At 39.9% G+C, this 11,574-nt stretch overlaps 1 protein-coding gene across 1 annotated transcript; it reads left to right on the forward strand.

Moving 5' to 3' along the window:
* Positions 1-2,053: 2,053 nt before the first annotated feature.
* Positions 2,054-9,570, forward strand: LOC110044603 (uncharacterized). The gene is made up of 7 exons (XM_089291823.1): positions 2,054-2,417; positions 2,568-2,737; positions 4,532-4,746; positions 5,462-5,597; positions 5,761-5,809; positions 8,709-8,835; positions 8,937-9,570. The coding sequence occupies exons 2-7, from the start codon at positions 2,602-2,604 to the stop codon at positions 9,453-9,455; spliced, it is 1,182 nt and encodes a 393-aa protein (XP_089147949.1). The 5' UTR covers positions 2,054-2,417; positions 2,568-2,601; the 3' UTR covers positions 9,456-9,570.
* Positions 9,571-11,574: the final 2,004 nt, after the last annotated feature.

The raw sequence follows: 11,574 nt of genomic DNA on the forward strand, positions 1-11,574 counted from the left end.
CTTAAGTCAAGCATTTTTTATTCTCATTTTTATCTTTTTTGCACACATCATGGAATGGACAATCTTCACAACTCTAGCGGTTACTTTCTGCCCACATAGGTCAAAGATAGCCGTCTGAATGAAAATGTACATTTAAGGCAGAGTAGTTAACAGTTCTTAGTAGAAGTCAATTATCTGCGAAAAAAAGAGAAAAAGAGAAAAAACTCATAATACTTAAACATTTAAAAATAATTCAGTTTCAACTCAGGGCGATTTTAATTACACGTTCAATACGTAATCGAAACTAAGCTTCAGAAACTTTCAGTTAGGATGAGAGGCATGAAATTTGCGGTTACCATGGCAACGTCCAGAGCTAGACAATTGACAAATCGGACGGTCGGACTGACTAACTGACCGACGAGCCGACCGATTAAATGGCCCACCACTTTAGTGACGACTGGACCATCGCTACAAGAGGAACACAGGCCTGCCTGTCAAACAAGCAGCTTTTCGCTCTGCTTTCTTCTAGAAGAATTATCTTCCTTTCTGCATCAGTGTCGCGTCGCATTTTGAATACATTATGTCAGTTTTAAGGGCCCATTAACCGATCTTTTCGAGCCGTTGCTAAGGAAAATTCAGTCTCATCTAACTCCTCATTTTTAGTTAGTTCAGAGTTATTTCATGTGTTTCAACTTTTTCATGACCAGTAACACTAGTGATGACATCACCAGGCCACGCCCATGGTCATGTGACTAATACAGAAAAAATGCAAAGGCTCCCAGGCAAATTTCTTTCTCCGGATTTTTTTCTTTGATTTAATATTTTAATTTAAATCCTCATTACGCTATGCATCGATTTTGTTTCATTTCTAAAAGGTCAGACTTTGAGAGCATTTCAAAATATTGAAAAATTCGTAATTTTCTGAAAAAAGCATGATTTCGAAAAAGGAATGCATAGCTATGTTGCCAACGTTGGCTTTAATCGAAAATCGTCGAAAAAGGCTGGATTTAATGAAAACCGCGTTTCCTTTAGCATTTAAAGAAACCGAAAGTGCGCCCGATATCTATTGGAAGTTACCCTATCAGCGCGTGCGCAATGTACACTACCAGCGCACTTCGGTGAGATCACACAAAGCCACCGGAGTTAGTTTTTCTCTTTCTATTGCTCTTGTTTTTCTGTCTTTCTCTTATTTTGTCCTTGCTTGTACTTTTTTTGCTTTCCATTTTGTGAAACACAAAGAAAAACATCTAAAATGTATGCGAATTTGCAAGCTTTTGAGTTGCTTTTATTTTCCGTGCTCAGGCTGACGTCAGTGACCGGAAGTGAAATTTCACCTCCTTAGCAACGCGCGCGAGCGCGCGCATGAATCAGTTAATGGATGACTGGTTTTCCCAAAAGTGCTAACCCTGTCAACTGTATGCCGAAGAAAGCGACAGTATATTTGGAGTAATTTAATTATTCCTGGAAGATACACGATTCATTTCTTTGTATCCTACACATTCGTAATTTATTACCACAAAAACTGTAATTGACAACTGAGTTTGTATCCACAACCTTTTTTTTCTTTTTCAATATTGACTTTAATTTTCGTGTATTTATTATTGTTTACATTTCGGTCATCCAGCTTTTGTATATATTGGAAACGCGGCTCTTCAGTTGAATATAAGAAATTTTTGGTTCTTTACTAGAATTTTAACGACAATTTTATCCTGGTCAGTTAGGCTTACTTCGTGTCGTAAAGTTTTCGTTGGCTTGGGATGGGTCATTGTGAACAGAAGACAGGAAAAAGTGAAAACTTGCACGAGAACTGATGACAACCGAGAAACAATGAAATTTACTTTAAACTGCCAAACTTATTTCCTTCTTTTTCGAACCATCGCACTGCCAACTGATGAACTCGGCAATATGGTGATGACTCTAAACTAACATTTGGCTGTTCCCCCTCTCATTATAGGTTCGTAAAACTGCCAGCGAGCTGTAATTAAATATACCGAGCTTTCGCTTTGTTTGGAGACACTTATGCGCCAACAGCTGTTGATAACTTTCAAAGCGGAATACCAAATCTCTCTTTTTTTTTTACTACTCGTGCACAGAAATTGACCCCATTGCAGATTTAAAAGAGAAACTGGAATGAATTATCTTTGTCATATTTTCCCATGTTATAGTAACTTGCCTCCTCTAATAAGTGAAGTGTCTGTCTATTATCCTGGTTGGAGCCAAGTAGGTGTACTTATAAATAAAGATATTATTTATGTCACATACACCTCATTTCTTCATCCGCGAACAAAACATCTGCTAAAGTTTGGATTCTTTCATCGTTCAATTCATTGAAAGTTCCCTTTGTCTCTAATCGACAGTTGATGTCTTCATCTCCGTTATCTTAATCCCTCAATCGTCTGCGAGTTAGCTGAGTTCTGGTACAAGTAACGCATTAGACAGTAGGTTTTCCCCAAAATCGTGCATGTTGAATTTCTCAACCTCTAGCGGCAACTTGAATGTCATTCCAATTATGTTGATGGTATTAACATGCAACCCGTCATATCGCTTGATCATATTCAGCCTGATTTAAGTAAATCACATTTCTTTAGGCGCTATTTTCAAAAACAGTTTCTACTAGTGGATATGACGCTTGTGTCTGAGATGGGGATTTTCATAGTGACGCTTGCAGTGTTTTGGATTCTTTTCACCGAACGGTGGGATCATGCACGAGGTGAAGACGTTTGTGTTGCTAAGCGGTTTTTCTTAAAGAAAGCTCAAGGTAAGTCAGTTCAAGTGCAATGTTTCTTGTGAGTGAAGTACGACTTGGATTTCTGTTAAAGGTTAAACACGGTTTTAGTTGGTCCAGACGGTTGCAGTTTACGCAGATGAATCAAGCAACCCTAAGAAATCATTGGCCATCGATACAGACCAATAAAATGAGGGAGGATGAAAATTGAAACACAACAGTATTTCAGTTTCGCAAGAACAGAAAACGAAAAAGGGCTGCCTTGCTTTCTTTTTAGACTCGAAATTGTTTTGGTTTTGCACGTCATTTTTTTTTTTTTTTTTCAACAATTTAACTAACTGCATGATAAAGATACCGTATACCATCTCACAAACGCCTTGTAGTCTTTTTTAGATTCTCCATATCAGCATTTTAATTTGCGGTTAGTTTGAACACATTTCCAAGCGACCTTCGTAAAGTTCCGTTAAAACAATAACTTATGGCACCTGCCCTGGTAAGCCTAATTCCTCCCTTCAACAAATGAAATAGCAGAGGGAAGATCTGTAAGTAAATATACAGAGTACGAGAGATGTACAAAGGCTCGCTTTCTCTTTCGTTGCTCATCGCAACCTCCTTTAGTTTAACAAACCGTTGTACTGCTGCTCCGTTAGTAGCGAGCTGCTTCGATGAATTTAAGAGCAAATGTCACCAAAAATCGAGCAAAATTTAAATCTGGCGGCAGAAGTCGAAAAATCGATTATTCTCTCTTTTCGTCCACAAATAGCCCTTCCAAGGCAGATATGAAACGTGATATAGTTTTTTTGAGCTCGAAGCGCTTTCAATTCGAGAAGACGATTTTCGACTCGACGGTCGCCAAAATGGCAACACGGCAAAGGCTGAAAAGTAAAAACCTAAACTTAATTTGCGTTTGCGTGTAAAGCGGGAGAACCACAATTTATCGATACTTTTTCTTGAAAGACAAAGTATTCAGCTATCCAGAACAGGTTAGAACTTGACTTGAGCGCCATTCGACAATAAACAAACAAATTTTTAAAAAATCCCTTTGAGTTACCAGGTCAAATTCGTAATTTACGAATAAAATTCAGAGATATTTTTCGACATGTGCCATAACTTCAAATTACTTGAAACTTTGCCTTTTGAATACTTTAATGCTGTTGTAAAACATGTATTAAGACCAGTTTGGATTATTCTTCGAGTGTTCTTTGAGGTCCGGCTGAAAAACTCCGATTTTACCTGAAACATCACGAAAAGTGACTAGTGCGCGTTGTTCTGAGGGCAAGCGGGTATCTAGGCGTTTAAAGTCCTTGTATTATTAGTTCTTTGTACTGATAAGCAAATTGCTTCCCTGTACTTATAATATAAGGGTAAAACCGTGATTCAATCTCAACGTCAAAGTAACTGTATTTCTAAATACAGTTTCTCGCTTTCAATGCCAGACATTTGTGAAGAGGTGTCCATCGGATTCCACACCAAGCTCTCTTGCGATCTCAAATTGCAACAAGAGTCGCATACTTATCACAACTTTGGTTAAGCCTACTTCGTCCAGTGTACGACTTCCAGAAACTATTATATTTTGACGATGGTATTTGTCCTCTAATTAGTTAAATGAGAAGTACGTCTTCGCTCTCCACCAGTTGTCGCCAAATCGTTAGTGAACGTGACCCAAATTTTAGACATTTTTCCAGGGTGGGTTGTTTACAAAAGAGCGGCAGTTTATTTCCGAAGTAAAACATGTTTCCGATACAGTAACCGAAGGCGATCAAATTACATAAAAATAACGGTTTTGTGTTATCTTTTTTCTTTCTTTCTCTTTTGTCTTACCTGAAGACGCTGCGCTGATAAATCACGTGCTCACTAAGTACAAGGTCACCTCGGTGATCGATTGTGCTCACCGGTGCATACGCGAGTCCAGGTGCGTTTCCTTCAACTACGAGGATCACGCTACGTCGCTACGACACGTGTGTCAGATCAATGACGAGAAAAAGCAAAAGAACTTTGAAAACTTCATTGGCCTGGATGGCTTCAGTTACTATGAGTTTGAGGTAAGTTGTCGAGGCGTCAAAATATGCACACCTTCAAAAATACGTTACTCTAGGATAATGATGCTATAAAATGCATTACAGTGTAGGCGAAAACAGCCTACGTGAAGATGTCTCCCGTTTTCTTTGCTTTACCACATGGGTATAACGCCGCACGGGTTGAGATTAGGACCCGGGGCACACTGGTAGGAGGCTGGCGAGCGCTCTCATCACTACGTCACTCCTTAGTACCCAACATACCTTGAACAAGGTTGCTGTTTTAATTTATGATAACATTAGCCGGCCACGATCAGAACGGGAGACTCTAGTTTAAATATAACACCGCTGCCTAACTAAGAGAGTTCTTCATTCCTCCTACCTCGGGTACGATCTACCTGGCATGTCTGACATGGTTGACACAGACATCACTTTTCAAAAATTTCCTGACTTTTCCCTGATACAAATAAAATTTCCCTCGCCAAATGAATACAAAATGTCAGATCTAGTAGAGGCTATAGCCACTCTCTGCATTCGTTCATTAAGACTGGTCATTTTTAACTAACAAATTTTCCTTCTTTATAAATTAAAAATATCTCTGAGCAAAATATTATATTCTTCTGCGTTGAGATAAGAGTGACCCCAATGTTTCTTTCAGCCTTCAATGGTATTTTAAAAACCAGCCGTTTTAAACAAAGACAATCGACCAGTAACTGAATCTCTTTTCTATCTTCATTCTCAGCAGCCTTTCGCATGCGGTGTTGGTTGTCAAAATGGCGGCACCTGTTTGGAGCAATGTGACGGAAACCGTAAATGTATCTGTACAGAAGGATACACCGGAGTACATTGTGAAAATATTCTTACAAAAGAAACATTACGTAAGAAGCACAACAAAAACCTCTCATTTGTACTCATACTTTCAATCTACATTATCAGGTTTATGCCCTTTACGTGCTAGTAAAACGTACACCCCGCAACCTTCACTACAAGCGCATTTTAAAACACTTTACATGTCTGACAGAAGTTTAATCTTTTTTACAGCCCTTAATGTGACTGCCGTGTCCTGTAAGGAACTGTATGACAAACACAAGTAAGTTCACAGCTAAATTCCGTTTTGACAATTAAACAGATTCGCTCACCTCTCGATTCACTTCCTACAGTACTTCAGCTCAAGATGCTGAGGCAAATCCCTATCTTTCCTTTATTTTATAAACACTACTGTTTAGGAAGAGAGATTATTTTGCAAGCGATTTGATCGAGCAATCCACAGCGCAACTGAATTCAGTTTCAGCAGTTTATTACTCTAATATTTTAATCACTTTTAGCCCTAATTGTTTGTTCAACAATACTATACCAGTAATTGCAAGGTATTTAAATTGTTTGGAGTTCTACTCGTGCAAACCATGCGCTGCACGTTTCATTTCAGCAGCAAACGAAGCTAACCGGCCAAGTTGTGAACATGTGGAAACCCAGTGAAGTGAGCGAGATGAACAGCGTATGTCACTAGATTGAGAAAATCCTCTGGTCGTTCAGTAATAATTTAACTGAGAAGTGGCGTGGGTTCTTTCACTTTGTAAAGATTAAGAAACCTCATCTTCCACAATCCTCTCCATTCTTCTCTATAAGGGACCGTTCATTTTTTATAAGGTAGGGGGGGCTGGTGGGATTTGGGGGGGGGGGGCCATGCGAAAAAAAATGGCTTTCGAGGGGGGGCCATCCTAAAAAAATAAGGGAAAAAGGGGGGGTCACGTGAAATATTTTAGTAAAACTTTAAAATGGCATAATGTTTGAATATCAAAAAAATTGCTATAGAATAAACATAGAAGGCAGGATACAAATTTATTACAAACTTTCCTTCTGCTTTAAAAAACGTTTGGCGACAAAAAGCATTTGTAGCTACTGAAAAGAAGTATTTAACACTGTTATTTTCGAATGCAACTTTCACCGGCACTCATCTTCATCTCCGCTGTCGTCGAGTTCTTCGTCGCCGCTTGTGCTGCTATGGGAGTCTCTTTCACCAATGCTGCAAGAAGCAGCAATGCTTTCTGTCAGAGTGTACTCTTCAGGGTACATGAAGGTGTAAACATAATCTCTGACTTCCCGCTCGAGGTTGGTGGTGATTCTGCTTCTTGCAGCATTGGGGAAATAATTTCCTTCCAAGAGCTGGGCGATGTATGGCCCATCTCTTCTAAATATCGACGTGGCAACATCCTCAACTTTAAGACACTCTTCTGGGACGGCCGTTCTAGGAGGGTACACAAGGCATTGTGGAAGATCATTTACTAGCGGGTTTCCAACACAGATTCCATGGACGTTGTTTTCAGTCCGCTTCCTCTTTCTTTCATTTGACTTTCTGCGGTTTTCTTTTTTCCTTCTCCTTTTGTTGATGTGCTGTTTGAGTATGCCTTTGAATATGCTGTTATAATTGCTCTTCTTATTTTCTAGTGCTTCCATGTCCTGCGTGACCTTCGTCAACTTAGCTTCTGTACATTTGATCTGTTTTACATTAAAACTGTGGGCAAATTCTTCGTCCTGCTTTAAAGCAACCCCATTGGACTGAAAGAGTGTGGAATCGTGTTCCTTTACATCTTTCAATATGACATTCAACTTTTCCACCATTGCTCTGTGCTCTTTGATGGAGAAGCTCAGTTTGCTTCCATCACTGGGCTTCAACTGGTACCCTTGCATGGAAAACTCACTCGCCCTTTCTGAACAGCCATCCGCACCTAGAAAAATTGCTTCTTTTGCTTGTAAGATGTCAAACTGCCTGGATCGTTCAGCTGTAAACCTTTTCTTAAACGACTCGTCGCTTTTGCCATTATTGCGCATTTTGGAATGAGCCTCTTTCATGATGCTCATGTAGTAATGCGCTCTTTCCCCGATTGGATTAACAATATAAAGAAGAAAGAGCATGGAAGTGGCAGGCTGGTTTTATCTGACCCAGAGAGCGTTGCTCTATTTGCAGATAAGTTTATTCTCAAATCGAAGTTTGTGGTGGATTATCTTCAGCATCTTGAAGTGCTGGAATTTAAAAGGAAAAAGAGAGCAGAAGAAAAGGCAAAGTTAAGTAGGGAGGAGGATTATCCTTGGACTGAGTTGTGCGAAGGTCTAACCAAGCTTAAAAAGCTACGTGTTCCAGAACTAAACAAGTATTCAAACCACCACGGGCTGAAGCAGCATTTGAAAAGCAGCAAGAGTGAGAAAGTAAAGGCAATTGTAAGACATTCATGCTTGCAGCAGAAGAGTCCTCTCAGAGCTGGCCAACCAACACTGAGAAATGCCAGGACATTGACACAAAATGACAACAGGGCAAGTGCTGACAGCAGTGAAACGGATGAAAGTGACAATGATGAGTATGACAGTGATGCCATTGACTCTGGGGGAGAAGATGACTCAAGTGACGTCATTCTTGCATTCATCAATTCAGATGAGGAAGATGCCAATGAGAGGCCAAATGCCACACGCTCAGGGCGAGCCATAACTAGGAGATCCGAAATTGACTTCTCTTTCTTTTGATTTGTTTTTTAAACAACAGCTCTCTGTCGTATAGAGATTGTAAATATTGTCTTCATAGTGAGCACAATAACGTGAAGTAGGGGGATAATAGAGAAATATTAAAAAAGTTGAAATCTAAATATTGTTTGTTCAATTTTTTTTTTGGGGGGGGGGTCATCCCAAAAAATGACCGCTATAAGGGGGGGCCATGTGAAAAAATTGGTAAGCTGAGGGGGGGTCATGCGATTTTTAAATGGTGCTTCCCAAATCCCACCAGCCCCCCCTCCCTCATAAAAAATGAACGGTCCCTAACAGGTTCAGAGAGGTACAAAAGGTACAAAACCGGTATGACTGTGGAAACTCGATATATCACTAGACTGGGAAAATCCCCTGGTCGTACAGTAATAATTTAAGGAGTGGCGTTGGGTTCTTTGACTTTACAAGGATTAAGAAGCCTCATCCTCCACAATCCTCTTTTTTGTCCCCTATAACAGGTCCAGAGAGAGTCAAGTGTATCCACTGATGTTTAGTGAGCACACGATTCCTGTTTACTGTCACATGGGAAATTTTGGATGTGGAGGTGGAGGATGGACACTAGCCATGAAGGTTAACGGCAATAAGGTACAAATCTCTACCCACAACAATGTGTTACATGATATGAACGTTATAAGCATTTAAAAATTTTAACGACATGAAAGCTAATATTTTCTTTTCAATTTCAGACAACTTTCCACTACAATTCTCACTTTTGGAACAACACAAACGGTTATAATCTTACAGCAGGTCGGAGTGGGTTTGACACACAAGAGACCAAGCTACCAACCTATTGGAAGACATCCTTCTCCAAGATTTGTCTCGGCATGAAGATCGGTCAACAGACTAACTTCATTGTCATCAACAAGACGGCCAACTCTCTGTACTCACTGATCGCTGACGGGCAATACCGCGCCACCTCATTGGGCCGTAACACATGGAAGAAGTTGATTGGCTCACAGGCCTCCTTACAGCTCAACTGTAACAAAGAAGGGTTCAATGCTGTGGGAAATAATTATTTTCAATCGAAAGCAAGAATCGGCATCACTAATAACCAGCAAAACGACTGCAACAGCTGTGATTCCAGAATCGGGTTTGGTACAGGAGGAGACGATGATGACAACAACACGTGTGGAAACGAAGCAACTCACTCACCAGATAATGGAATCAAACACATCAAAGCCATGGGTTATATTTTGGTGCAGTGACATGAACTAGTACTGTGTGAAAAAGCTTTTAACATCTCAGTGGATTAGCATTCATACTTTTCTATTTTGCGAGAATTAGTGTTCTGTAGAACAAATAAAGAATGGTGATGGAAAAGCATTTCGCAGTGTTTTACGTCAAGTAATAATTATTATCATTGTTAGTTTTGTCGCATACATCGGGGAATGGACAATCTTCACCACCCTCGTGGTTACATTTTCTTCCGACATAGGTTAGGCACAACTCGCTGAATGAAAATGTACATTAAAAGCAGCGTAGTTAACAGTTCTTAATACAAGTCAATTACCTGCGAAAAAAATAAAAAGAGAGAAAACTCTTAATATTTAAACATTTAAAAATAATTTAGTTTCAACTCAGGCATTACATGTACACAATGTATTTCAAGCTAAGTTTCAGAAATTGGCCAAAGCTACATGAAATTTGCGGTTGCCTTTGCAACGTCTAGAATCATGGGTACAGAATTGACAAATCAAAATTTCCGTTAAGGATGAATGAACAGCTGCAGCTACTGAAAGTTTCAGCATTTTAGAGTAAATCGTCTTTTCAAAACTTAACTTTATCGACATATTTCTATACATTTTGCAGTTCTCTTCATCAAATATCAGAAATTCTTGTAGTTACATTTCATAAGAGAGAAATCCACGAAGGCGGATTAGATGACGTCAGTTGACGTCATATGACGTCAAAACCAATAAAATTATTGTCACCTTGTAGAGCAAGTACGGGGTTATCTACTCAATGAAAGTTTTTTCCCCAGTGTGGCTTACCAGAACAAAATCCAAGGGAGGGGTTCTATCTACCCTTACAACTGGAAGGTGGTTACTCAGGTGTACATAGCATCACTATCACCAACATTGATTCGCTCGAATTTCTCTGCAATCAACAAACGGATGGAAGGGGCCGGACAGTCATTCCGAGGCACTTCAGTCCCTTTTTTCTACAGCTCAATAGGAGCTAGCTCGAGTAAGAAGAAGGCTTCGGAACTATTCAAGGTGAGTTGGGAACATCACCATCAACAAGCTTATGAAGACATCCGGTGTCCTTCGAATTGAACTCAAATCACGTTTAACCTTGCCTGGATTCGAAAACTACTCCACGTCGCAGTGGACAGTCCGAAGGTGAATAACCGGTTGAAAATACAACGTTACCATGGAAATATCAGCGACTGGGCAGGAGATTCTTCGTGGCAGTATTTCACGACTAAGGACTTTTATACCGACAACGACTGCTCACAGCCCTGTATTTTCTCTTATTTCTATTTGATCGTTGAACGCGCGGATAGAATTTCGAGAGACGCCAGCGCAAAACGGAAGACTTGACTGGGCAGGGGGAAGGGGACCGAGATAAATAGAGGGGCTGTAGAGATCTTTGAAAAAAGGTGAATTCCCCGTTTCTCCAGAGACGGAAAATTCCCATTGGCCGAAAGGCGACAAAAGTGTCATCACCTTGACAACGGCCGATCATGATTGCATTCAAGTGCGTTTTGCGCCTTGCCGTGATTGGTAATAACGTGGTTGTTTTTAAAATAGAATCTTGTTAAAAGAAATTTCAACGTTTCTACGCTCAAAGATGAATAGAAAGAGGCTGCTGTTCATCGGTCGAAAGACGTAAGTGAATTATATCAACTCTACGCAACGGCAAAAGAAATGCAAATGAAAGGAGAGAAAACTCATACTACCTAAGCATTTAAAAAATAATTCAGTTTCAACTCAGGGCGATTTTAACTACATGTACAAAATGTAATCCAAAATAAGCTTCAGAAAACTTCAGTTGCCATGGCAGCGTCCAAGACATTTGACAAATCGGACAGTCGGACTGTCGGACGGTCGGATTTCTACACTTTTTTCCAGTTCTCTTCATTAAATATCAGAAATTCTTGTAGTTGCATTTCATAAGCATTTTGACTTGATTTTGTATTGACTTCCGTTCTTTTTTGAGTTTTTAACAAAAATAGTGAAATCCACGATGGCGGATTAGATGATGTTACTTGACGTTATATGACGTCATAACTAACAAAAGTTTATTCACCCAACCTCTTTCCCAGGCTCTCTCTTCTCTTCCTCCGTTGGTCGTTGGAAGAAAGACCCTGGTTGCGGCTGG

The sequence above is a fragment of the Orbicella faveolata genome, unplaced genomic scaffold, assembly GCF_042242905.1.
Source record: "Orbicella faveolata isolate gen_17 unplaced genomic scaffold, um_ofav_v1 contig_24, whole genome shotgun sequence".
Lineage (NCBI taxonomy): Eukaryota > Metazoa > Cnidaria > Anthozoa > Scleractinia > Merulinidae > Orbicella > Orbicella faveolata.